General features: G+C 41.2%; 2 protein-coding genes across 3 annotated transcripts in view; one reads left to right on the top strand and one right to left on the bottom strand.

The window, feature by feature from the left end:
- EFCAB14 (EF-hand calcium binding domain 14) overlaps positions 1 to 24512 on the top strand; it is a 47072-nt gene extending 22560 nt beyond the window's left edge. Inside the window, exons 4-11 of one of the 2 annotated variants that reach the window (XM_012434637.2) lie at positions 4037 to 4135; positions 7300 to 7410; positions 9526 to 9630; positions 10678 to 10869; positions 12340 to 12426; positions 15062 to 15173; positions 16237 to 16362; positions 21117 to 24512. In XM_012434637.2, coding sequence (XP_012290060.1) covers positions 4037 to 4135; positions 7300 to 7410; positions 9526 to 9630; positions 10678 to 10869; positions 12340 to 12426; positions 15062 to 15173; positions 16237 to 16362; positions 21117 to 21295 — 1011 coding nt within the window. In that variant the 3' untranslated portion in view covers positions 21296 to 24512. The remainder of the gene's footprint in view (positions 1 to 4036; positions 4136 to 7299; positions 7411 to 9525; positions 9631 to 10677; positions 10870 to 12339; positions 12427 to 15061; positions 15174 to 16236; positions 16363 to 21116) is intronic. The other variant, XM_012434638.2, reaches the window with a different exon arrangement.
- Positions 24513 to 26077: 1565 nt separating this feature from the next.
- On the bottom strand, positions 26078 to 27786 carry TEX38 (testis expressed 38). Its single transcript, XM_012434649.3, has 2 exons — positions 27676 to 27786; positions 26078 to 26799 (listed from the first exon to the last, which is right to left on the bottom strand). Exons 1-2 carry the CDS (start codon positions 27710 to 27712, stop codon positions 26246 to 26248), a joined length of 591 nt encoding a protein of 196 aa, XP_012290072.1. The 5' UTR covers positions 27713 to 27786; the 3' UTR covers positions 26078 to 26245.

Genomic DNA, 27786 nt, shown 5'->3' with positions numbered 1-27786 from the left:
GATCGTGACAGATTGAACCCCGTCCAGAGGGGAACTGCGGCTAAGAGGGGTTTGTTAAGGGAGGCACATAAAAAGCAATTAGTGAAGTTTACGGCTTTGACTAGCGTTAACCAAGAGAAAGGTTGGGGGTTGTTGCACCTTCATTATCACCCTTATTATTATCACTGTCATCACTGCAACCTTTATCATCACCACCTTCAGCATCATCACTTTTACCATCATCACCATTACCATAACCTTCATTATGATCATCATCACCACTTTCACCATCATCACCATCGCCTCCATTATCACCTACAACATAATCATCACTACCATCACCTTCATTATCAACTTCATCATCACCCTCACCATCATCACCACCTTCATCATCACCTTCATCATCACCTTCATTACCTTCACTACCACCACTATCATTAACAGTCACCTTCATCTCGAGGGCCTGAGCTGGTTAGTTAAGGTGGCCTCATTCTGTAGGTCCATCGGGGAGGCGATGTGCCTCGAGGGTGGCTGAATCTGTGACTACTGCATAGGCTGCTTTTCGTTGCCCCTCAGCTGTCACTATTGAACTCCCATTTACATAAAAGGTAAGGTCTGGGCTAGAAAGAGGAAGGTTAGACAGGCCCTCCCGAGGTGTAACAAATGTATCTATTAGTTCGGGACAGGAATGGGCTGGGGAGGGGGAATGGGATGGAAGGGGAAACAAAGTAGCCAGGTTGAGGCCAACACAAGCCCCGTAGCCTTTAGGCCATGGGACTACATATAAACTCACTCATTCACTCACTCACTCGCATCAGGGGTTAGGAAGAGAAACTGAAAGTACAGGTACTCCATAAATCGGGAAACCGCAGTTATTTAGAGAGAGAGAGAGAGAGAATGAGATAGAGAGTTAATAGCGGGAAACGGCTGCCATCTTGAGAGAGAGAGAGAGAGAGTTAGGAGCGGGAGACGGCCGCCATCTTGAGAGAGAGAGAGGGGCGGGAGACGGCCGCCATCTTGAGAGAGAGAGAGAGTTAGGGGCAGGAGACGGCTGCCATCTTGAGAGAGAGAGAGAGTTAAGAGATAGGAGCAGAAACAGGAGCTGAGAATACAGCCAAATCTGAATTTACTGCTTACTTGTGCCGAGGTTAGGAAGAGAAACTGAAAGTGCAGTTACTCAATTAACGGGAGTTTATATGCCAAAGGGTGAGTTTGAGATAGATGTTTTGGTGGTGTAAGCCGGGGGTTTGGTTCCGCTGTGTGGTAGGGCTCAGATTTACAAACGGGGCTTCTAATTACCCACACCTCAGTCGCTGCTGTGGAGGTGGTTGGAAGAGTAGCTCAGCGTCCCAGGCCGCACTACCGAACACCGGAGAATACGAGAGGGTTCAGGAAGGCGGAGATGTCTCCCTCGGAATCCTGACCCTGAGAAACCCCTCACAGGGAGAAGACAAGAATGTTGGGACGTCTCCTCTACACTCAGGTCCTTGAGATGAGGCCAGGGCCCCAGGCCCTCGGCGGGAAGCTGGGGTCCCAGACTCACAGCGGGAAACGAGAAGGAGTCCCTGATGCTGCAGAATTTACAAGCAGGGAGTCCACGAGGCAAACAGCAGGAGGGGTGGTGGGCAACAGAAGTCTTACCTTGCAGCGGAGCGGCTTCCTGGTCCAGTTTTGGATGGAGGAGTCAGTTTCCCCCAGGAGGGGTCTTAACAACTCCTCCTGGGTTTCGTCACCACTTGTAAGGTTTAAATGAGAGGCAACGGAGGCCAGTTATTGAAATGAAGAAATTTAATCGATTCCTGGGCGAGGTTCTGCAGTCTGACAGGAGGGGCCGGAGAAGTCGCATGGACTCCTCTCAGACGTGGGGTTTTATAGGGAGTGGAGGCGTTTGATGGGTTGTGCGAGAGTAGGACATGGACGTGGCAAGCTGCTATTGGCAGGTAGGCGGGATTTCCAGTGAGTGGGCCGCCCAGAGGGAGTGGTGCCTGGACAGGACAAAATGCTATTGGGCAGGTTCTGGTGGGGCTTCTTTTAAATTTTGGCGGGGTTCTTTAACAGCGAGCTAGGTGCTGAGTGCAGAGCTTGGTGCCGGGCATGGAGTGGTGACATAGTTTGTAGGCGTGGAGGGGGGTGGGCTTGTCCAAGCTCCCGGGGGGTGGGGGGGGGGCGTGTCCGATCTCCCAGCGAGGCGACCAGCCTTACAGCTACCCAGTCACTCCTATCAGGTTACCTTATTTTTAATGTTTTTCTAGTGCTTCCCACTATCTGATATTTTTCCTTTGTAAAAGTGTCTGTCTCCTTGCTCTAAAATATAAACACCACAGGATACCTGACATCTGTGTTGTTCATCACTGGTGTATAACAGGGTCTAATAGTATTTGTTATATTAGTGAATGGCTGAAAATTTGTTTTAAGCCTCCTAAAAGAAAAGAGGGAAAAGAGAACCTGAGTTCCCAGGCTCCTTACCAGACTCCCTCGTCTCAGACCAAGCTACTGCTACTCGCTCAGGGAGCTTTGTTTAAATTAAATTATTTGCATAGCCGGACATGGTGGCTTACGCCTGTAATCCCAGCACTTTGGGAGACCAAGGCAGGCAGATCACTTGAGGCCGGGAATTTGAGACCAGCCTGGCCAACATGGCAAAACCCCCATCTCTACTGAAAATACAAAAATTAGCTGGACATAGTGGCACATGCCTGTAATCTCAGCTACTCAGGAAGCTGAAGCACAAGAATCACTTGAACCCAGGAGGCAGAGGCTGCAGAGAGCCAAGATCGCCCCACTGCACTCCAGCCTGGGCAACAGAGCAAGACTGTCTCAAAAAAAAAAAAAAAAAAGAAGAAGAAGAAAAAATTATTAGCATAGTACTTATTACAACCCGGATTCTTTTTTTTGTTTTTCTGTCACCTTTTACTAAGATGTACACTCCACGAGAACAAAGCTTCATGGTCTTGTTTGCCTCTCTGCTGTCTCCACAATGACTGCAGCAGTGTCTGGCACAGAGAAGATGCCAAACATTTGCTAAAGGAATGAGTAGGGAATCAGATTCTGTTGGTTCTGTTTTGTCTTTCATCCCCCAGTGCCTACCACTGTGCTTGGCCCATAAGAAGTGCCCAGAAACTGGTGGGTACCCTATGAGGCCACTCTGAATATAATTGCTATTGGCAGATCTGTGTTCTTATCCTAGAATTTGGAATAGGAAACCAGTTTAGAACTAAGGATCTTTCAAGAGTGTTTTGAGCCAAACTGCAAAACTTTTAGAATATTGTCTCTGCAGCCTGAAACTGAGTATTACACAGGTTCCCTCAGTTCCCATTCAAGAGTGAAGTCTAGATATTTAGAATTCTATGCCTAAATAGCAGATGGGAAGCCTCATTTTATTTTGATTCAGTTCCTATTTTAATACATACATTGCATCAGTCAGTGAGTCAGTGGGTATTTATTGAGCCCCTTCAGGAGACAAAGTAGTGCTTTGGTTGAGCTATTGAGTTTGAAATATTAATCACATTATTAAACCAAAACCAAATCTCCAAGTAGTTGAAAATACTGTTCAAGTTATCAGAGTGCAGTTCCTGTAGACTGTATTTTGTGAGATGGGCTTTTACTTTATAATATATGTTCCACTTGGGCAAGAACAAAAGTTTGGTAAATAACTGAGGTGTTATATTTTACCAAAATGAAATTTTGAAGTGATCTCTCATCATTAACTTTCTTCTTGTCCAATTGTTGAAGGAGTGTGTGACAATTGCAGCATCTTTTGAGTAATTTAAGATTTTGGGATCTTGTGCTGCCAGGACTAGAGTAAAGAATAACACTTGCTTTTACTCTTTGGCACTAGTGTTCAAATTGGGCAGGGAAAGAAGGGGTATTATTGTTGCCTCCCAGATTTCAACTCTATCCAAAGTCCTATCTCCTTTACCCCTGTGAACTGACAGGGTCGCAGAAACACGTAAAATCCTAGACTATCTTGACATCACCAACCATAGTGTTTGTGAAGGTAACATGTAGTCTGCAAGGTCTCATTTGTTTTCATTGTTTGTTACTCTTTTTTGTTCAGATTTCTCTGTTGACTTCTGCAGTGAACCACCTCAAAGCCAATGTTAAGTCAGCTGCAGACTTGATTAGTCTGCCTGCCACTGTAGAGGGACTTCAGAAGGTAGGTGCCATGTGTGGGTACTATTTGCCACAATTCTAGCTTCTTTTAAGTTTTCATTGAAAGCCTGGCATTTGAAATCAGCTGCTCCAAGGCAGCAGTAATGGAGTATATCATTGTGTCCTAAACAGTTCAGAACAATTTTGTTTTGGTCTGGTTAGTTAGGCCTTTAATTTGCAACAGGTTGTGTTAGCTGTGGTTTACATGGGTTCATACCGTTTTATTTGGCTCTCTGAGTCCCAGAATTGCTCTGCTGGCACTCTTATGTTAGCTTATATGGGTTTACTTTTCAACTTGCTTTTTTAGTTCACCATTCACAATGTCTTCATGAAAAGACTAATTGTACATGACAGTTGCCCTAAATCTCTATTATTTTCCATGATTAAGTTAAAAAAGATAACCTGGGGAAATGCAAAAATTAAAAATTCAGGAAACAAGTGTTGGCAAGGATATTTGGCACAAAGGAAATTTTCAAACACTCCTGCTCCTGCTAGGAGTATAAATTGGTAAAACTCACTTTGGAGGCTGGGCATGGTAGCTCATGACTGTAATCACAACACGTTGGGAGACTGAGGCAGGAGGATCACTTGAACCCAGGAATTAGAGACCAGCCTGGGAAACATAGGGAGACCTCATCTTTACAGAAAATTTTTAAGTTAGCTGGGCATGGTGGCACACACCTGTAGTCCCAGCTACTACTCGGGAAGCTGAGGTGGTAAGATCGCTTGAGCCTGGGAGGTTGAGGTTACAGTGAGCTGTGACCAACCAGAGGTACTCAGGGATCCTTAGAGCTGGATGGGGAGAGTGGATAGCGGTAGGAAGGGAGAAGAAAGTGCCTAATTGGAACATAAAGGACATCATCCCCTGGCACAGGAAATGGAAGAAGGGATTCCCCAAACAGTGGATATCAAATCTAGGATCTTTGAATTATAAATATATGTGCTAAGTTTGATTAGATTATGTGCCAGGGTCTATGAGCATATGACTCCTTTCCACAAAGGAAATTTCTAAGCCATAAGCAAAAACAAAATTTGCTATTTTATAGCCACATCATCTGTGTGTGCTCAGTCTCCATAATTTGCTTCTTGTCCAGTATGACCATCTACTTATAACTTTTGGGGAAAAAAAAAAGGGTAGGGACAACTTTGATGAAGCCAGATTCTTGCCATTGTTCTCAGGGCCAAGTTGGGAAAAGGTAGGCTTCTGTAGCCATTAGTACAGAAGCAACTCTCACAGCCTTGCATTAGAAAAGGAAACTGGTTTATTCTTGAATTCATTCATTCAACAAACATTTGTGGAACTTCCTCCAGTATGTACCAGGCACTTTGCAGTTGATGGGAATACTAGTTTCAGAGTTCTGCTCCAGAGTTCACATGGCTCTGTCAGCTGCTTCCTTAGGGGAAAAAAAAAAATCCTTAAACAAGAGCTTACTATCTTCGAGCATCCTAATGGGCTCATATATCCAGCCAGTGAGGATTGGTTTCACAAACAGTAGGTGCTTTGAACGCCTGTAGCTTTTGTAACAACAGAGCTTACATAAATAGCAAACCAGCTTAGAGACTTTTACCCAGTGTGTTGTCTCTTTGCAAATCTGTGTGTTTATAATGCCAGGCACTGTGTTTCTTTTCAAGTGGCTCAGTTTTGAAGTGTTAAGTCATCCCAAATACCTAACTTTATTGTATCTCATATAATTTTTGTTAACATCATCTCTTGTTCTCTTGGATTCTTGGATATTAGTGTAATAAAATGACTTTGGTTAAAAATACTCCTGTGGCACTGTAAAACTGTCAGCATATCTTGAAAAAGCCAAAACATACTGACTAGTAATACCCTTTTGGATGTTCCCTTAGGACAGGCCTTTTTTAAAACATGGCTTCTGAATTAGATCTCCAAGTTCCCTGTCCATTTGGGCTCCTTAGGGCCAATTAAAACTAAGTAAGCCACTACTCATATCTCCATTCAATGGTTGCTGACAGGATTCTACAATAAAGGAAGAACAAATACTGCCAAATGAATTGTTCTTTCATCTCTGCAGTGTTGAGTTTCCCAAAGCCAGAAATAGTTCCCTCCCACTTTTGCTTGAAGTATCCTTTGCTTCTAACAAGTGGCAGTCTACTGTGTTTGCTTGGCCATCTGCCTGCCCACAGCAGGGATTGACAGAGGCAGTTTGTGAGAGAGCCTTATCCCTGGGTTCCAGATTTATAAACAACTATTTTTTCTTTAGGGAAGATTTGGTTTTCCTCTAGGAAAAAATCCTTTAAATTGAGAAAATTGCTTGCTAGATAGATAGTCCTGTTAATTATGTCAGTATACACTACGTGGAACTCAGTTTGAAGATATTTGAAATAATTAGAAGCACTGATTTTCATTAGAGCAGTGTTTAATGTAAATTAAAATCACAATATACACTTCCATTAGAATGGCTAAAGTTGAAAAGAATGAACATACCAGTCTTGGTGAGGATATGGAGTAAGAGGAATTCTCATTCCCTGCTGGTGAGAATGTAAAATGGCATAACCATTTTAGAACACAGTTGGGCAGTTTTTTAACAAATGAAGCATCTGCCATATGATCAGGCATTCACCTGCTAGGTATTATGGCGATGAGAAAGCATATGATAAAGGGGAATGAAGTCCACATAAAGACCTGAACATGAATGTTTACAGCAGTTCATTTGTAATAGTCAAATATTGAACACAACCTAAATGTCCATGAGTGGGAGGAGAGAGAAGCTGTGATAGAGCCACACAGCGGAATGCTACTCTGCACCCTGCCAAGTACCCTTGACATGGATGAATCTCAATTCTGCTGAGTAGAAGAAGCCACACTTTAAAGAGCACTACTTCCTCACTGGTTCTACTTGCATAGAATCTAGAAAATGAAAACATTTATTGTGACAGAAAATGGTTCAGTAGTTGCCTGGGAACAGCGAGGGAGTGATTGCAGAGGGTCATAAGGCAACTTAGAGGTGATGAGTGTTTATCTTGATTGTGGTAATGGTTCCACAATTGTATATGTGTCAGAACATTCAAATTATACATTTTGAATATGTGCAGCTTATTGCACGTCATTTTTTTTTTAGGGGGCACCCGGATTTGAATCGGGGATCTCTTGCACATCAGTTTTATCTTAAAGCTTTTTTACACCTTCTTGTATGTTTTGTTCAGAGTGTAGCTTCCATTGGCAATACTTTAAACAGCGTCCATCTTGCTGTGGAAGCAATGCAGAAAACTGTGGATGAACACAAGAAAATGATGGAATTACTGCAGAGTGATATGGTAAGGAGACCAAGAAAGTCAGCATGCTTCTGCTCACCCTATGTTATGTAAGAGTCATGATGCCAGCTTTCCACTAATCTGAAAAGGCCCTGCTATGCATCTGTTCAAAAGATCTAATAAGCAGTATACATTGGTTGTTCTACAATTTGTTAGTAAACCAATTATGGTAGATAGAATTAAAAGCCTAGTCTTTTGCAAACATAGTACTGGAGGGTGTAGGTAATAAGACACAGTTCCTGAGGATGGAATGGGTAGGATAGAAAATGGAAAAGAAGGAAAGGAAAGGAGTGTCATTATTTATTGCTACATAACAAAGCTCCCCAGAACTTTGTGGCTTAAAACAAGTGATTATTTCTCATTATTCTGTGCATCAGGAATTTCAACAAGGCACTTAGACTCCCAAATGCTGAAACATGTGCTCGTGGATGAAAGGCTGTCTAGAATGTTCTAACGCCAGCCAGGCTGTCAGTTAAATAAATGCAGCCTACAACACATGGAACAGAACACCACTCCATCCCCCTCAACCCCCAGCTGAGCCCAGTCAACCCACAGAATCATGAGAAATACTTAATTGTTGTTGCTTTAAGCCACAAAGCTTTGGGATAATTTGTTGGGCAGCAACAGATAACTGACAGAAGCGAACCCCTCCAGTGCCCAGGAATTGTTTTCAAATGTCTCTGGACCACTTAGTGCTGCTGCAGATGTAAGCTGTCCGCAGTCATTTGGAGGCCTTAGTCAATTACTTAATGGGTGACAGCCCCATGAAGGATTTATGAAGGGTAAAAAAGGATGGTGTAGCCCTTGCCATCTTGCTGATTTCAGATGAGTTATGTATAACTATCTGAAATCGGGACTATTCAAGGCACACAAAAGTTCACTAGTCTCTCTGCCAAATTCTGGATCTGCCCCCCACCCCCACCTGCTCCTTGCAAGCTTCAGAATTCCAAGTTTAAATTGGAAAGTTTGTACCAAGGAGACCTGAGCTATATTAGAGAGCTCTAGAAGGAAGGTTTTGCATTTTCTTCAAAACTAGCATGCCTCCCTGTTACTTAACGGGGCTAGCCCAGAGGAAAAAACACTGATCTGGGTGTCCAGACCCCTGATTCTGGTTCTTACTGCCACTGAGTAACTGTGTGACCCGTAGTAACAAACCCCCTCTAATTCAACAATTCTTTCATGATTTTAATATCTTGATCATGCTCTCAAGTAATTCTTTCTAAAATAATTTTTCCTACCTAAAAAATTCCTGCTTTTTAGAACTAAGAGTTCCCCCACCTGCCATTCTCTCCTCCTCTTCTCTTTATTGTTGCCTTTTGGTTTTCTTATAAAAGCAGGCTGATTTCAGATATCAAGGAAAGCAGTTTATTTTCACCAGTTGCATTATTATAATTAAATCTGCCACTTTTAAACTTCCATAGCTGCCAATAGTAATTCTCCTACTGCCATCCTTTATGCTAGATAAGTCATAGTTATGGGCTCTGAAGGATTAAGCCATGCAATGTTTTCCTCACTGAAGGAAAAGCATATATAAACATGCTATCCTTCAGTCTCTGCAAAGAAACTTGAGCAGTGGGAAGGGAATGGAAAAGGAAAGATAACCCTAAAACGTAAGTCTTACTTAGCACATGCTATAAGGGAAAAACTAATAATGCGTATGATTGATGTATGTTAAATGCCCAAAGCCCGTGGTTACATGACTCGCTGCCCTTTTAATGTCAAAGCTCTTGAGTCCAGTGGAAACAATGACACTGTGCCAGGTTGAGACTAAGTTGGTCCCTGGAAAGTTACAGTGATGCTGTAGTTTCTCTGGGAGTACAAGCAATGGGGCAAATAAGAAATGGTTTCTAGAGAGTTCATTCCATTAAGAGATTGAGAAACAGACTAGGAGGATCTGAATTCCCTGAGGTGATCTAGGTGCTGCTGGTCCAACTCATGCTCAGGCTGGGCTCTCTCAGAACCTAGCATAGGACTGGTTAGCCTGTATGTTCCCAGACAATACTTACTGATTAATATGTGGATGCTTTTTGGGGGAGGCTAGAATGTTCTAGGACCATCTCAGTTAGCTAGACCTAGTAATTCCCTGTTGTCTACAATAACCTTCTTTCCTCTTAACAGAATCAGCACTTCTTGAAGGAGACTGCTGGAAGCAACCAGATCATTCCATCACCTTCAGCCACATCAGAACTTGACAATAAAACCCACAGTGAGAATTTGAAACAGGTGCTTTTTATCTCTGGCTTAACTCCCTGTGACCACAGTGCACTGTGGAAGCAGCCAAATAGTTTGGGCTTAATGTTTGGTGTCTCAGCAGGCGCCTCCTGTATTTATTTGCCTGCCTGGGAGCTGAGCTGAGAGGAATGTGTCTTGGTATCTCAGGGATCCATATTGCTGTCCTGTCCCTTCTTTGGCACTTTGCAGTTTTTCTCTGCGTGTCAATCAGTGGAGTAAATTCCTTTTCATATCTTAAAAGACATAGAATGAGCAGATTATCCTGAAACTCTTTATGAAAAATAGCTATCTGGGCAGGTTAAAGATGAATGGATAGCAGATTAATCCAGAGTGATGGCTATTTTGAGCCACAGTAAGTTTTAAGAATGTTAGAAAGCATATCCTGGAAAATCAGGATTTTCTAAAGTCTAAAGACGAAAAGGCAAGAGGGGGGAAAAAGACTATTGAGTTCAGAATCACATTAAAGAGAATAGAGAAAATCTTCGCTAAGAAGACTTTCTGTCCTGAGTTTAATGCCCTTTAAAACCTATAGTTATCATTCTTTTTTAAGTAGCAATCAGTACTGGAGGATGTCAATAAAAATAATTGAATCTTGTACTAAATAATGCAGTACTTGTTATGGTTTTGTTACATGAGCCAATTCAGTAATTGATATTGTTCCTAAAGTAGGTTTGTTCTGACAAACTAGGTTAATGGACCTTTCAGTTAGTAACCCAGCAAGCCTTTCCGCCAGCAGGTGAGGTAAACATTGGGAAGTCATTTCCCAAGCTCTCAGCTTTCTGGGGCCAAAGAGTGAATCATGTAGGTAGTTGAACTCTCTTCCCTGTTTTCCCTTCCTGTCTAGCTGAGGCCAAACAATTCCCAAAGGAGCAATTTAGAGTGGGAGGGACAAAGCAGAGACAGACGATGGATCGTCAAAACCAGGAAAAGGAGTTTACTTCAATATTTGACATAGTAATGGTTGTTCGGTGCTGCTGGCCTGCTTGTCTGATTTACATCTTTCATGGAATTCCATAACTTTATTTATTTCCACTCTAGGATATCCTGTACCTTCACAACTCTTTAGAGGAGGTAAACAGTGCCCTAGTGGGGTACCAGAGACAGAATGATCTTAAATTCGAGGGAATGAACGAGACAGTCAGTAATCTTACCCAGAGAGTCAACCTCATAGAAAGCGATGTGGTTGCTATGAGCAAGGTAGAAAAGAAAGCAAACCTGTCCTTCAGCATGGTAAGCCTTTTCTGATCTTTTGTGACATGCAATGTGTTTTGTCTGTGCATGGATGACATCCCACCACCTTTTGAGAACAACCTTCTGGCCTGTTTGAGAGACTTAATCCGTGTCTCCTTTAATCCTCACACTAGCTGTGTGATGTGAATGGCCAGGCAGTGTTTGTCCTGTTTTGTAAAGGGAGATGTGGAGAGGTCCAGTTGTTTACCAAGGCCTCACCACAAGTTGTTTGCAGAGACGACAAGCCTACTGTCATGTTACCAGTGAGCCATCTGGTAGGGGAGCTCTGGCACGTATTTCCAAGGGTCTTCTTCATCTTTTCTAAGTTGTTAGCGGTGGGAGCCATGAAAATGATAGTAACCAAAAATCTTTTGCCATTTCTTTAAGCCTGAAATGGCTTTCATATTTATCCTGCTGTCTCTATATTAAAGGGAACCTTTTGTGTATGTCAGGAAAGTCATTTAAAACAGATCAGGTCAGACCAGCTCCCCAACTTAAGAGGTTATTGAGTTCACTTCCTCATTTTATATGTAAGGAAACTGACCTACTAAGTTGCTGATGCTGGCAGACTGTGCGTGGTTTACTGGTTTTCATATTGCTGTGAATAAAATGTGCAGTTTTTATCATCACCTTTCACATAAACATTGTGCAGGGATCCACGTGGATTCTTTTTTTAATAACTGTAGCCCCCACCCTTAAAGATTTCATACAGCAAAGACACAGGCAAATATTTAAAAATAGAAACCAAATACAAGAAATTGTGCCATAAATTCAAGTAACCACCAAAGCTGGAAGCAAGCCCACAGATAAAGTCGAACTCTGGTTCATGGAATGCAGCATTTGAACTGGCTCTGCCACAGTGGAGCCTTGGTGAGTTGCCTGGAAAGGTTCCTTTAAAGGGTGGAGTGGGAAGACCTGTTCCCTCTCCTGCTTTATAGGAGTGTATAATTTACTACAAAGCTGTGAAGATTAAAGGAGCTTTATTTTACAAAGCCTTTTTGAACTCAGCTAAACTAGGCTGCCTAAGAATTTTAGATCATGAGTGTTATGCATTGAAAGTTTTCAAGGCTTATTGTGGAAACTTAGCCCTACTAAACTCTCTTTATGTCTCTGCCCTCTCCCCCTACTTTATATTTCTCCAGCAGAGAAAATTGGTAATAGTATCCATCTGTCCTACTGTTTCTTAGAGCAGCTTAATGCTCAGCATGATTTTGTGTAAAAGTTCTACCGCCTTTTATCCTTCAAAGTCTTAAAGTTTGCGACCGAAAGAGCTAGAAGCACTAGTTTCAGTTTTGTCTCTCTGGCCTTTCTCCCTCTCTCCTCCCATCTTCTACTCCGCAATTTCTGTTGAGAATGTTCTGAGATCCTTTCAATAAGTTTAACCAATTTGTTTAAAGTGCTAGATGTTCAAATTTTAATGTTTGCCTTTAATCTTCCCTTTGTTTGTTTGTTTTTGTTTTGCCCTTTAAGATGGGTGATAGATCTGCCACTCTGAAAAGAGAGTCTTTGGATCAAGTCACCAACAGAACAGATACAGTAAAAATCCAAAGCATAAAGGTAAATAATGGGATGCTTACCCTGAAGTAAAAGTAAATGCATCAACATCTCAGTGCTTTTGATCTACTGCTCCTTTTTCAAAGGGAGTACTTTTGGTCTCATGTGCTGAATCTTCAAAACAAAGCAATTAGTAAATTAGTATATTAGTGAATAAATGAATACTTTATTGGGCACCTACCCTCTGCCAAGCACTTTACTAGGAGCTGGGGTGACCATAGTGAGCAAGGCAGACATGTGACCCCCTATTCTGGTGGAGCTCAAAGTCCTATCAGTCAGAAAATCATTAACATGTAATTGAACAGGTTGTGGATCATGAGTATGATAAATATTATAATATAATAAGATCAAGAAGACTTCCCTAAGGAAATTACTTTTATGCTAAGACAGTAAGTTGTCTATACTAATGATGGGGGACAGAGGCATAGATAATCTAAAAATGTTGTCTAATCTAAAAATTATTTCCTATTTTTGTAGTGCAATCTCAATGTATTCATAGTCCATTTAAACCTCAGCAAGTTCCCTTCACCTTGTACCTTCCCCTTTTTCACTCTTCCCAGACATACTATCAAGATAAGACAAGCAATCTGTGATATGCTTTGATATTCCAGGAAGGAAAGTTTGATTTCGGTCTGGGTGTGGTGGCTCATGCCTATAATCTGAGCACTTTGGGAGGCCAAGGTGGGTGGATCACCTGAGGTCAGGAGTTCGAGACTAGCCTGACCAATATGATGAAACCCCGTCTGTACTAAAAATACAAAAATTTTAGTAGAGATAAAATACAAATATCTCTTTAGTAGAGATAAAATACAAAAAATTTAGTAGAGTAAAAATACAAAATTTTTTTTATTTTTACTAAAAATACAAAAATTACAGGAATGTGTGGTGGCACATTCCTGTAATCCCAGCTACTCAGGAGGCTGAGACAGAAGAATCACTTGAACCCGGGAGGCAAAGTTGCAGTGAGCCAAGATTGCACCATTGCACTCCAACCTGGGCTACAAGAGCGAAATTCCATCTCAAAAAAAAAAAAAAGTTTTGATTACAGTATTCTCTGATTAGACTGTTAAACCCTGAGCTAAGGAAAGCTAGGAAAGATAAGCCAGGAAGATTATGACCAAGTGACTAAATTACCATCTCAGATGCATATTATATTTGAAAAGTTGAGAGCACATGAGGTTCAGAGGAAATGAACTTGAACCACAGTAAAGGTAGCTTTTGATGTAATGCTTTCTGTCTTTATTTTTACTTCCTTAATAGCTTTATGTTATCTAGATAAAGTCACAATATGGTAAGGTTTTAATGCATCATAAGCTACACTTTTGTTGAGTTTTCTAACTGCTTCTGCAGATTTTTTTTAAACTTCACCTAGAGAAGACAGAAAAACTTAAGAGTCCAATATAAATGTTGAGCCCAAAAAACTAACAGGTGGTTACAATTAGAAAGTAGTAGCAATTTCAGTCACAGTTCACATTTTAACAGTAAATATGAGAACACACTAATACACACGTATACATAAATTTCTTGGCTTTACTTTCAGACCCTTGTGTTTTTAACTGTCTTCCCAGTGTGTCAGTTCCTGTGTCCCACCTTATCCAAACATCCTAACCAGATAAAAATTTATCCTTACCATTAATTCTTCAAGCATTTAGTACCTAGTTTTCATTACATATGTTCATATTTTAGCTCCCTAAATAACCTAAGTGAACTGCTGTACAATAACTATTAAAGTAGAAATAAGATAGGGGTGAGATAAGTAAATACATAATGAATAAAAGAAATGTGTAATGAGTTGCTGTTCTAATAAAACATAGGCTCAGGACCTTTCACACTAGTCTAAGCAGTTAGAAACGAGCCTCATAGAAACCAGATGTCTCTCTGTTTATAATTAAATGTATTTGTATATGACACTCTTGATACTCCTGGGAATGAGGCAGGGTATGGGGTAAAAAAAACTTTTTTAAAAGATATGAGCAAGCAGCACTTTGAATTATAAATATTACAGCTCCTTCTTTATGTCCTAACAATTTCCACTACCAGTTGAATCATCACCGGGGGGGACAGAGGAAAGATCAGGGGAAAACTTGTGGTTTGTTTTTGTTCAGTTGCTTCTTTTTGTAAGGTGGTAAGAGCATGAAATTCTGCCTAAAGTGGTCCAGTCACAAGGTGAAGCAAGATATTTCTTAAAGTTATTTAGTTAGTGTGAAATAGCTCCTAGAAAACAAGATCCTACTCATTTAGGAAATGGGTGTCGCATAGGCACCTGAGCAAGGGTACATTTCCTTTACTGCTGACACATGCATTCCTTCCCCCATCAGCCAAATGCTCCCAGTGAATCAGATCATCTGTAGCATAATGTTCCCTTAATGGTCTCAAATCCAGCAAAATACTTATCAGCGCTGAGGACCAAAGACATCACCAGTATATGTTGATTCATTCTTTTATTGTCTTTATAGGGAACCTACTGAGGCTCAATATTTATCCTGCAGTAGGATATCCTTGCTTAGCACTAAGTCTAATGAGGCACTCAGTGACCTCAGTAGGTTCCCTATGTGCTAAATAGCCTCTGGAAATACAGTGGTGACTTAGATGAGGTCTTACTAACACCTTAAACCTTTTGAATCTTTGTTTTGGGCAGAAAGAAGATAGTTCAAATTCTCAGGTATCCAAGCTAAAAGAGAAACTCCAGCTGATCAGTGCTCTTACAAACAAACCTGAGAGCAACAGGCCTCCAGAGACCGCTGATGAAGGTGAGAGCAGAGCCGACTTCTTAATATTTCATGGAGGCTTGAGCAGCTTGCCTCCCACAAAGGGAGCAGGGAAGGTGTTCTAGCAGTACTGATCACATCGAGTGAGTGATGCCTGAACGCACCGAGATGAAGCTGATACACTTTGCTTTCATTTAGAAAAAGCCCATTTTGTACATGATTTGTACTCTAGTCTATTAAGGGAAGAATCGGTAATGTTTAGCTGGAAATAGACTTCTCCATGCTGTCTGCATCCAATTATAGGCAGAAATGTTACTGTCATAGCGTATATTAAACCAGCCCTAAAAGTTGTTTATGGGAGTCTTTTCCTTTCTCTAAGTGCACAAAATGTATTTAAAAATAAATATTCGTCGTCCTGAAAATCATTAACAAAAATGATGATGGGATCTTTGGGTTGGAAGGGTTTTTGGCTTTAGGTATGGACCTGTCTAATCAATACTAGCAGATACATTAGCCTCCACTGATTTAGACCCTGTGAGGACATAACCAAGGTACTGGACTGTGTTGGTTTTGACCTTTTCCCCACACAAGTATTTTTCTGTGTTAGAAAAGCAGTACAACCTCTCTTAAATTCTCTTTTAGGTAGGAGACAGAACTATGGTGGGATGCCTTGTGCTAACATTGTGCTACATAATCTTATGGTTGCACCCTTAGCACCAGCTTAGCGAGTGGCACATACCCCTAGACTGGGTTTAAAGCATATCTCCCAGGATGTCAAGATCTTTAATATCCAGCCACTATGCTCTTGTCACTTGACAGCTTAAGCACTTACCATCTAAACATGTATAATGCTAGCTTGTACTATAAGATCTAATGGGACTGCTGCTGCAGACCTTAATGTAATATAATACTAATTGGTCTTACCTTGCCCAAATATGTTTCAATCCAAGCCTTTAACTTCACATAGCCACTATGCTACTTAATTATCAAATGTTTCTCTTAAATTAATTGTACATGCAATTTTCCTAAAAGGTGACCTTCAATACTAATTTAATCTGGTGTTAGATTCAATAATACTAAATAAAACCTTATATATTTGTTACAGAGCAAGTAGAGAGTTTCACATCAAAGCCATCAGCATTGCCAAAATTTTCACAGTTTCTTGGAGACCCAGTTGAGAAAGCTGCCCAACTAAGACCTATCTCCCTACCAGGAATTTCTAGCATTGAAGGTAAATTTTTATACCACGGGGTAATAACGGGAATGTTCTAAGTAATAACTCTTTAATGTTTATTTTCACTTGTAAAAAATATATATGATCTGACATTTATTGAGCATATATCAAGTGCCAGATACTTGATATGCATTATGTCATATAATCCTGATAACCATTCCATGAACATAAGTATTTATGTATTATACCCATTTTATTGATAGGGAAACTGCCTAAGTTCACACAGCAAATAATTGGTTGAAACAGAATGCAAACCAAGATAGTCTGATGCCAAAGCTTGCAATTTTTTTTTTTTTTTTTTTTTTTTGAGACACCCAGACTGGAGTGCAGTGGCGCAATCTGGGCTCTGGGCTCACTGCAACCTCCACCTCCCAGATTCAAGCAATTCTCATGCCTCCACCTCCCAAGTAGCTGGGACTACAGTTGCGTGCCACCATGCTCGGCTAATTTTTTTGTATCTTTAGTAAAGATGGAATTTCACCATGTTGGGCAGGCCGCTCTTGAACTCCTGACTGCAAGTGATCCACCTGCCTCGGCCTCCCAAAGTGCTGGGATTACAGGCATGAACCACCTCACCTGGCCAAAGCTTGTACTTTAAACCAGCGTACTATATTGTCTTTCTAGTAATGTTTTTTAGGGTCTTCATTCACTGAGTGCCTCATTAGACTTAGTGCTAAGCAATAAGAATGCAGTATAAGATACGGCCTCATTTTCTTTCTTCAAGGATATTATAATCTAATGGAGAAGGCATAAAAGCAAATACAATACCATGAGATTAGTAAAATAAAGTAAAAGTTGACCCTATTTGTCAGGGCCCTCCAAAAATGAGGGGCCTTTTTACTGAAAATCAGCAAAATATTAGTAGAAAGGAAATGATTCTCAGAAAAATATGTTTGCATTGCTTCCAACAGTGTGTGTTCTATCCCTCATGGTGATGTTTAGTGCCTCCTGATTTTGCATTATCTGGCTGCCTGGCAAATCACTTGCTCCTGTTCACCCTACTTTCCTCTGGCTCTTCTCTTTAGCCTAGATACCACTCTACCAGGAAACATTTCCTTACCTCCCTTGACTGGATTAGGCTCCTCCTGTGTGCTCTTAAATTTTTCTTGCCCCTGTTTAGCACATGTCACTCTGTTGTAATTTCTTGGGGTGATACAAAATATAACTTTCCATAGATAAGGACTATGTCTTATTTACTCCCAGCCCCTAGCACAGTACCTGTTACTCCTGAATATTTGTTAAATAATTGAATGAGTTACCTACACATTGCAACTAAATGCTTAAAGCATAAATTTTTGTATCACCATTTGAAAGTGATTACTTTTTTTCCCTGTTCCTGACTTTTTTTTTTGTTTTCTGGGGAGAAGGGAAAGTGTTAAGTTGTGTTTAATGGGAAGACAAGCTTCCTGCCATTCTCCATTGTTACATCAAGATTTGATGGGAATGAATTGGGGAAAGCTATTAGGTCAGATTAAGGAATAGCAGTCTTAACATTAATGCTTCAATCATCAGCATAGGCCTTAGATACTTTTGAAAGACTACACTTTTGGAATGACCTGAAGCAGCAATCATATTTTTAATTGAAAACTGCTACCAAGTGAGTAGTGTAGCATGTTGTATAAACTCATGCCACAAAAAAAAAAAAAGAAAAAAAAAACAGGATTCTTTTTGCAGCAGGACTGTTCATAAATAAAAATAAATTAATTAATTTTAATTTAAATTTAAAAAAACAGGATTCTTCATCTAGCCATTTGGTGGAAGGCATTGGGAACAAGTGTCCCACTGCTTTTCTGCCTTTCAGAGAGCTTTTGACATTTTATTAGCTGCATTGCTGCACCTATTGTAGGAGTGAGAGTAGGGCCCTATTCAGAAGCTTGTTTACAAGAAGTCCCTGATGGACTGGGCCTTGCACTGCAACTGTTTTCCTTCCCTTCAGGTTCTTTTTATTCTTCCTGAATACCAAACAGCAAGAGGCCTATTGAACCTAGGTATAGTGTGGAATAAATGATGAAATTAAAGGAATTGGGGGATATTTTTAAAGAAATGTAAAGCTCATTGGCCTTCTTTGGTATTCGAGTTTAAATCTTCTATTTGATTATGGGGACACAAGTCTTTTTTAACTGTTACATATATACGGCCAGGTGCAGTGGCTAACCCCTGCAATCCCAGCATTTTGGGAGGCCAAGGCGGGCAGATCACTTGAGCTCAGGAGTTCGAGACCAGCCTGGGCAACACAATGAAATCCCATCTCTACAAAAAATACAAAAATTAGCCAGGCATGGCAGCACATACCCTGTAATCCCAGCTACTCGGGAGGATCGCTTGAGCCTGGGAGTTTGAGGCTATAGTCAGCTGCGATCATGACACTGCAGTCTAGCCTGGGTGACAGAGAGACACTCTGTCTCAAAAAAAAAAAAAAAAAAAAGTTATGTATGTAACTGACACTCCTATGTGTTTGTGAAAAAACCTTGAGAAAATGCCAGAAGAAACTATTGATAGACATTCTCTAATCATTTTGACTCAGTAGTGCCATTGAAATAAAAAGGAAGATACAGATCAACTGGTAATATTGCTCTTTTTCTTGTTTACTGATTTTTAAAAATTAGAGAGCATGCACTTTGGAGAGATATATAGTCCTCTGATTCTTCTATTTTATTGAAATACAATTCACATACCATAACATTCACCTTTTTAAAATGCATTTAATTCCATGTTTTTTAGTACATTCACAAGGTTGTGCAACCATTACCGCTGTCTAATTCCAGAACATTTTCATCACCCCAAATGGAATCTCTGTACCCATTAAACAGTCACTCCCAGTCCTCTCTCCTGCCAGTCTCCAGCAACCACTAGTCTCTTAACCACTCTCTCTGTGATTTGCCTATTTAGGGTGTTTCATATAAATGGAATTATATAGAGTGTGACCTTGTGTATGCTTTTTTCTTTCAATATGATTCTTTCACTTAGCATAATGTTTTTATGGTCTCTTCATGTTGAAGCATGTACCAGTACTTCATTCCTTTTTATGACTGAATAACATTTCATTCTATTGACCTAACACATTTTGGTCTGTTCAGCAGTTGATGGACATTTCGATTGTTTTCACTTTTGGGCTATTAGGAATAATGCTGCCATGAACATTCAAGTGCAAGTTTTTATGTAAACATGTTTTCATTTCCCTTGAATATATACCTAGGAATGGAATTAATGGGTCATATGGTAGCCCTAACTTTTTGAGCAACTCCTAAACTTTTCCAGAGTGGTTGTGCCATTTTACATTCCCATCAGCAATGTGTGAGGGTTCGATCCACTTTCTCCACATCCTCCCTAACCCTTGTTAAGGCCTGTCTTTTTTTATTATAGCCATCCTAATGGTTATGACAGGTATCTCATTGCACTTTTGAGTCACTGGTTCTTGAGCTGCTTAATTTCTGGATCCAGAGAGACATAGTAGAAAGAGCATTGGACTAGGTAATAAGAAATTTATTTTCTAGGCCAGGTGTGGTAGCATAGCACTTGGGGAGGCTGAGGTGGGCAGATCATTTGAGGCCAGGAGTTTGAGACCTGGCCAACATGGTGAAACCCTGTCTCTACTAAAAACACAAAAATTAGCCAGGCATGGTTGCACACATCTGTAATTCCAGCTACGAAGGAGGCTGAGGCAGGAGAATCACTTGAACCCAGGAGGCACAGGTTGCAGTGAGCCAAGATCACACCACTGCACTCCAACCTGGGCAACACAGCGAGACTCCACCTCAAAAAAAAAAGGCCAGGCACAGTGACTCACACCTATAAAGCCAGCACTTTGGGAGGCCAATGCCGGTGAATCACCTGAGGTCAGGAGTTCGAGACCAGCCTGGACAACATGGTGGAACCCTGTCTCTACTAAATACAAAAAAAAATTAGCCGGGCATGGTGGCAGGCGCCTGTAATCCCAGCTACTCGGGAAGCTGAAGCACAAGAATCGCTTGAACCCAGGAAGTGGAGGTTGAACCCAGGAGCCAAGATTGCACCACTGCACTCCAGCCTGGGAGACAGAAAAAGACTTTAGCTTAAAAAAAAAAAAGAAAAAGAAAAGAAAAGAAATTTGCACTCTCTTCCACTTAAGAGTTTACGTGACTGTAGGCAAGTTACTTTCCTCTTTGAGCTTTGGATTTCCTGTCAAAACTGAGAAAGCTGTGAGTGTTTGGGACTCTTTCAAAGGCTTCTAATCATTTCTTCAGTCTCCACTCAGCCATCCAACAAGAAATCTCACAATATGCCACAGTCTGTTTTATAGGCTAGCTCCTATCACATAACTCATTAGGCCTCTGCATTCCTTTTCACCCCTTCAACATAAGAATAAAATCAGGAAAATCTAAAGGGTAGGTCCTGGACAGAGAGAAGATGAGATCATTCATTTCTCCTGCACATCTGTCACTGCTTCTACTTTGTGTTATGACAGCGTCTCACTGTGTCGCCCCGACTGTTCTCAAATTCCTAGCCTCAAGCAATCCTCCTGCCTCAGCCTCCCAGAGTGTTGGGATTACAGGCATAAGCCACTACACCGGCCTTTTTTTTTTTTTTTTAATATTCTTAAGGGATCAAAAATTAGTCTTTCTGATTTAGTGAAATCCTAAGCCTTTACCATTTGGAAACAAAATTTGCAGAGTAGCTTTTCTTTTAGTGTTTTAAATTCAGTTGAGACAACTTTTAATTAAATTTAGCTGTATGTTTAGGCATATAAATTTTTTGTCATTCATTTTTGACAGATCTTCAGGATTTATTCCACAAGACTGGCCAGGACGTGGATGGGAAGCTGACTTACCAGGAAATCTGGACCTCCCTAGGTTCTTCTGCTGTGCCAGAACCAGAGAGCTTGAAAGCATTTGATTCTGATGGAGATGGAAGATACTCATTCCTGGAACTAAGGGTAGCTTTAGGTGTCTAGCCTCATCAGGCATATTTTAGAAATAGACTGCCTAATATCCACTTACCTAACAACAAAACGGCTGTCACCCATCAGTCCTCTAGTCCTCCAAACTACTGTAGCAGATACTTTGCCACATTTAACTTGTTTGAAGAAGCTATATAAAAGTTATTTTTTAAAAAACACCATTTTACTTATAATATGATGTTCAGAAATCTATGATTTCCTAAAACCAGTAATATCTTACATTTTAAAATTGCCAGAAAAAAAAAATTAAAGCCCTCTTTTTTTTCTCTTTCCTTTTTTTGAGGGGAGGAGACTATCTTTTAAAGCTGGGAAATGTATATATAGAGAGAATAAGCCACCTTTTATATTTCACTTAAATTTGCCTTAAATTAGCTGCACTTTATAGAGACTCAGAAAATGTCTTTTCTTTAAAAGATAGGCCTTTTCTGTTTGTAAATATTTAAATGAAAGAAAGCATTGTGCATATTGTGTGGAAAGTAGGAAGAATGGTTTAGAACAGGATGTGAACAAATGATTTATTTAAAATTGCTGATCTGGTGTGGGTGGCAGCTGAAACTGCATCCTTGTGTCCATAAGGCATCCCTCAAAGGCCTAGGTGCTGCCAGGGGGTTTGGCCTGGTAGCTGGGGGAACCAATTTCAGGGAGTAGACACTAGAGGTAGTGCTGACTCCAGGCATGGCTCATGGAAGTAGGATCCTGGTTCTTTGTTCCTATTCCCTCAGCTAATCCCAATTTGGGAATCAGAGAAGTCTTGCTGGGGTTTTTTCTCATTTTTAATACTATTTCAGGGTTTATGAGCTTAAAAAGTTATCCATTGGGAAGCTCCATTTTCCCAAGTGAGCTAGATTGCCTTCCCCCACCCACCCACTTGAGTCTATCTTAAAGCCATAGCTGGCTTTAAGACAGCTTTACCACCAGTACCATCTCCATTTTGAATGGCAAGGCTAAATTCCCCTAGCCACTGCCTCACTCTGACCACCCAGAGCTTTAGAAGAGAGCTGTGCTTCTAATATTGACCCAGAAAACTATACCCCTTGAGGTTTTACCTAGAGGCTAACCAAGGGCCTGATACGTTTCTCTGGAGCTAGAGGCTTTCTATCCAAAGAAAGCCGGGGCTTTCACATGGTGGTAGCAAGTTTTTCAAATCTAATACAAGCAAGTCTAATACTTCCTTTAAATGCTTCTGTGGACCTGGCATGAAAAGTCCCTAGACTGAAAGGAGTAATACCTCTATGTCAACTGTAGGTTGAGTCTAGAATTGCTGTGTTGTTCTTAGAAGCAGTCTTTGGGCAACAATTTGAAAGGAAAAAAACTACAAAACTTAACTTTGCTATAGGCCAAGTCAGGGAGAAAGTGGAGAAGCTTTCATGGCACAGATTTCTTTAGTGGAGATCATTTCCTTTTTAACTTTGTTCAGGTTGCCCTTCAGCTATGGATACAGTCCAGTACCCTTAAACATTTAAGGGCTGTTTTTTTTCTTTACATGATGTTCAGCTTGGTGTTGACTAACCTGAAATTTTTTTTCCTAGAAGTATTAAAATTTAGTTAAAGCAAGATAAAATCTTTTCCCATGAATGTGTCCACTTATCTCATTATAGCTTATGCTCCATCTCACTTTCCTGGAAAGGTTAAAACATAGATTAGCCTGGCATTTTAGGTAACTTGAAAATAATTCTTACTCTCTGGCTGCCTTCCATCCACTCTCACCCCACACCCTTTTTTAATATATATGCACCCTTACAGATTTTGTAACAACCAAATAAAATTCTAGCAATAAATTGAATTATACTGCTATATTTGTATATACTGTACCATAGATAGTATGTCTGTACCTGGAAGGTATTTTTTTGAGAACTGATTTATATGAAATATACTTGAGGGTAATGTAGCTTGTCCTTTTTAGTTTCAAATTCTTATTCATTGGCAGATACTTTGAAGACACCTTAACTCTTTGTTGTGTGTACTTTTCCCTTGCATCAGATAGCTGTCCGTGGAGGAGTGCAATTTGTTTTTTAGTTTATCTTCTGTTCTTCCTACCTTGCACTTGTCTGACTAGTATCATCCCTGAGCCAGTGTGTAGTGCCATCCTCTCCCCCTACCAAGTTTGGTAGAGGTGTTAATGCTGCACTCTCAGATCTGTGAATATCCTTGTCATCCTGCCTGAGAAAGTACCACATCTTCAGGCAAGAGTAGGGTATCTTGAACTCCTTTCTTCTGAGTTGAGCAGACTCACTGGGTTAAGAGTCCCATAAGCCTATTATTTAGTGTGAATTTGGGACTTTTATTTGTATGCTGTCTTAACTTACCGAGCCTGTGACTGGTATTCAGCTGTAGTCAAGCCTCACCAGCCATATCTCATCTCTGAGAGGAAGATTGGATAGCGCTAGTGAGTTTGGTTTTGGTTTTGGTTTTAAATCCTTTTACCTTTTCAGTCTGGCAGCTCCTACTGCTGCTTTCCTAAATTATGAAAGCACTGCTTCTTGGTCCTTGTTTTGTTTTTTGTTTTTTGTTTTTTTGCCTTGCACTATCTTGTATAATGTTTACTAAAAAAGCCTCCCTATAAATCAGAGAGGCAAAAAGGTAGCATAGAAAAAGAAAAACGAGAAGAGAATACCTGACTTCAAGATGTCTGTGGTGTCATCTAAAAGGCGGAGAGGTACCTGGCCATCAGGAATGTATCTGATGCAACAGAGCTGAAGAGTGGATTCCCTTCACCTACTGCTAGCCATTTTCCCTTCCATTAAAGATTCCTTTCTTTGCGGTTCCTGTTCATAACTCCTTCAACACCCCTGCTTGCTGGTCCTGCCGGTCACAGTTGAGGATTTTGGCTGTGATGGGCTCACACTCATAATGGCCTATTGAGTTGTTTTTAGTGACAGGTTTTGTTTGCTGCACACCTCATTGGCTTGCTTACCAACACCAGCTAGATGTGGTCCCTCTTTCATATCCAAACCAGAACACATTTGGGTATTCCTGAGACTTTATAGAGCGTGTATTGTTTGTTATACGAACCTAACCTACCTTGTTGTTTTCTCATATTAAGAAATTTAAATCTTTCTTTTAGTGGAGCTATTTTGGTAATGTATAAGCAGTTTTGGTTCTGTTTAGGGAGAATTCAGGATTTTCATGACTTGATTTGAGCTTTGCATATTTCATATAAGTAACACAGCCATTTTAATTTAGCTAAATAAAAAAATTTCTTTTTCTCTCAGTGTGTCTGACTAAAGCCTCTTTCATTCCCCTGTGATTTCTAAGTGGAAAAAAAATCTGCTTTGATTCCTATTTTTATGGACGCCTTACTCCTTTTGAAAGCAAGGAGTAACACATAGTGGGCCCAAAGTAATTAAGTAATTAAGAATCTGCCTTAAGGACTGCAGTATTTGGCCTGAAGAAGGAAAGGCCTCCAGGTTCAGGCTTTATGCATCCAGAGGATGGGAGGGGCGAGGTGAGGCAGGAATGAGCTCTGCCCCTCTGTCTACCCAAGATGCTCCACTTAGGCCTGTTTTATATTTTGAGATTCTATTTAAAGCATGTTTGCCATAAATGTTCTACTACCTTAAAAAAAAAAAAAAAAAACGCTTAAACTCCATTGCTAGAAAGGGGTCATATAGGTGCTAAAGCTTTTTCACACACCGAAAAAAGATAAATTAAGTGTATATACATGTTTGCTAGATTCTGGATATCTCCTCCCCTTCCCCCAACACAGAATCTGGTGACCTTCCCCCTCAGTCATTATGTAAATGACTATACATAAAGTTTTTGTTATTTACAAATATAGTCAGAGGATTTGTTCATTTCCAAAGGGAAAGGGAGAAACATATCCTGTGATAGACTGGGCTTTCTTATCTCTAAACTGGAGCCAAATGGCCAGTATTATCTTTGTCTCCCCTTTTAGAACCGTTTCCAGAAGTACAATAATTAATATTCCCATGTGGTGGATCTTAACTTTTAGGAGGGAGACATGGATTCTTGAAGGAAAGGTAAAAACTATGGATATATGTCTGTATAATTTTAGGCAGTTCACTGACCAGCCCTTCCTCCAAGCCAATTCGTGGACCAACTTAATGACACCCTACATACAATCCAAAGCATTCACCAAGCGTTTTCTAACACAACATATCATTAGGGCAGGGGCACTATGGTGTATGGTGGGAAGATCAGTACCTTTGGTGCCGGGCAACTGATGATACCAGTAGATTTGATGTGAGGCAGATGTAGATTTGAGAACTGTCTCTGCAACTAAGAAAGGTATGGCATATACCTTGGAACCTGTCTCTTCATCCATAAGAGGAGGATCATGATATCCATTTGGCAGTGTTCTTGTGAATTATTAGAAATAAGGTACAGAGGCAACCACGTGAGAGCTCCATACATCATAGATAATAAAGAATACAATTCAGCCCATAGTGCAGTGTGGCTCACGGGGCTCGTGGTGACGCGTTTTGCCTGTGACATAGCCACTATAAATCACCATACTCATGTGCCCTCAGAAGCTATCACTCTTGGAGCAGCTGTGCTTCACATCCCACAGAACAGCAGGGCCTTGGGGTACCTAGGCCAAGGCACTTTGTTTTAAATACTGAACAGAGGGATATTGAGTCCATTCACAAGTACTGATTGAGTATGTCTCCCAACAGCCAACCTCCAGTGCCAATTCATATTGGTGAGACTCAGCGACCAACTTGGTTTGCAAAGTGACCCCATCACACAGGAAGGACATTGTCCTCCTAACAGCAGATGAGACCAGAGGGAGCCTTGGAGTTTTGTTTTGTTTTTTTTTAATCTTTCATAGCATGACATTCAGATGGGTCCTGACCTCTGTCAATACCACCTCCCTGAGCTTAGTTCCATTTCCTACTCTGCCCCTGATATCTGCAGCTCTCACCTTCAGTGAAAGGAGGCTACAATTCCGAAGCAAAAGGCCTGGCATTGAAGCTGAGGTCTTCATGGGCTCACATGAAGGGAGTGATTAGGGAGGGAATGGAAGCGAACATTCCTTTCAGAACAGGTGGCAGAAGGATAGGAGGCAGAGTAGTTCACCATGGGGGGTAGGTTGCACAGGGGTGGGGCAAAGGGCACCTCCTGAAAGATGGGAAGTGGGAATGGGGAGCTGGCCTGGGGCTGCTGTGGAGCCAGCTGCAGCACAGGTTGCAGGGGAGTGGGGGCTTCCACCTTGGGGTTGCTGTCTTGGTAAGCATAGCTCCTGCCTTCAGGGATATCCAATTCCCACAGAGCGTCTGGATTCTGGAACTCAGTATCAGTCTTGGTGACAGCAGGGGGAGGGCCCATGTTGATGGCTGCATTCATGCCATAGCGCTGTCGCTTGTTAATCCAGTACAACAATGGGCTATAGGTGAATGTGGCAGCTCTCATCACCTTCACCCACTGCTGGGCATGCTCTTTCCGCCTCAAGTTCTTCCTCCAGTGCAGAAAGATAATGCAGCCTCCAGTTATCACCGAACACAGCCCCAGGAATCCAAAGTACAGTGAGACCCACACTAAGACAGCAAGAAAGAAAAAGAGTCAGGCTGGCTGATAGCTGTAGCTTGAGGTCTGAGCTGTTTCTCCTTCCTCTTCCATTTACCTTACATTCATCAATCACTTCATCCACTTAACTACACTAACCATTCCTTCCCTCCCTCATTGACTTGCCTCATCATTCTCTTATTCAGTCAAAGCTAGATTTCCAGGGAGCTTAAGCACCACCTTTAACTCTTTACAGATCAGAAAAGCTAGGTCTTAGAGGGGGCATGAGCTGCCCAGCCTCGGTCAAGCCTCTGGTTCCTAACCCAGCACCCATCCAATCCATCAGACTGAGAAGTTTCACTACGGGCAAGTCCATCAAGAAGTAAAAGTTCACCAGCACTTTGGGAGGCCCAGGTGGGCAGATCACCTGAGATCAGGAGTTCAAGACCAGCCTGGCCAACATGGCGAAACCCTGTCTTTACTAAAAATATAAAAATTAGCCAGGTGTAGTGGTGCATGCCTGTAGTCCCAGCTACTTGGGAGGCTGAGGCAGGAGAATCACTTGAATCTGGGAGGCGGAGGTTGCGGTGAGCCGAGATCACGCCATTGCACTCCAGCCTGGGTAACAAGAGCGAAACTCCATCTCAGAAAAAAAAAAAAAAAAAAGTAAAAGTTCACCAGTTGACAGAGATACCAATGTCCCATTCCATTCCGTTCAGTTGTGATGGTCCTGGGCTATTGATAATATCATCTCTGCTTCATCAGATCTAGAGTAGACTATCTCCTAACTGCTTAGCTCTCTTCTATACAGCCAGGCACCATTCCATCCATGCAAAGGGCCTTCCCTAAGTGTTTGTACCCAAGCCCTAGGGCACAAGTACAGTGACAGGGACTGGAGGAGCACTTACTGCCAGGGAAGCGCAGGTCCTCCTGTTGGGAATCCATACGGTTGAGCTTTGGTAACTGGCTGGTGGCTCTGGGGAGAGGGAGCTCACCCACCCATCTGCCCAGCCAATCAG

This window comes from Aotus nancymaae, unplaced genomic scaffold, assembly GCF_030222135.1.
Source record: "Aotus nancymaae isolate 86718 unplaced genomic scaffold, 86718_ANA_hifiasm-v0.15.2.pri h1tg000007l, whole genome shotgun sequence".
In the NCBI taxonomy this organism is placed as follows: Eukaryota; Metazoa; Chordata; class Mammalia; order Primates; family Aotidae; genus Aotus; species Aotus nancymaae.
The sequence above is the reverse complement of the archived record's forward strand: the minus strand, read 5'-3'. Positions and strand labels throughout refer to the sequence as shown.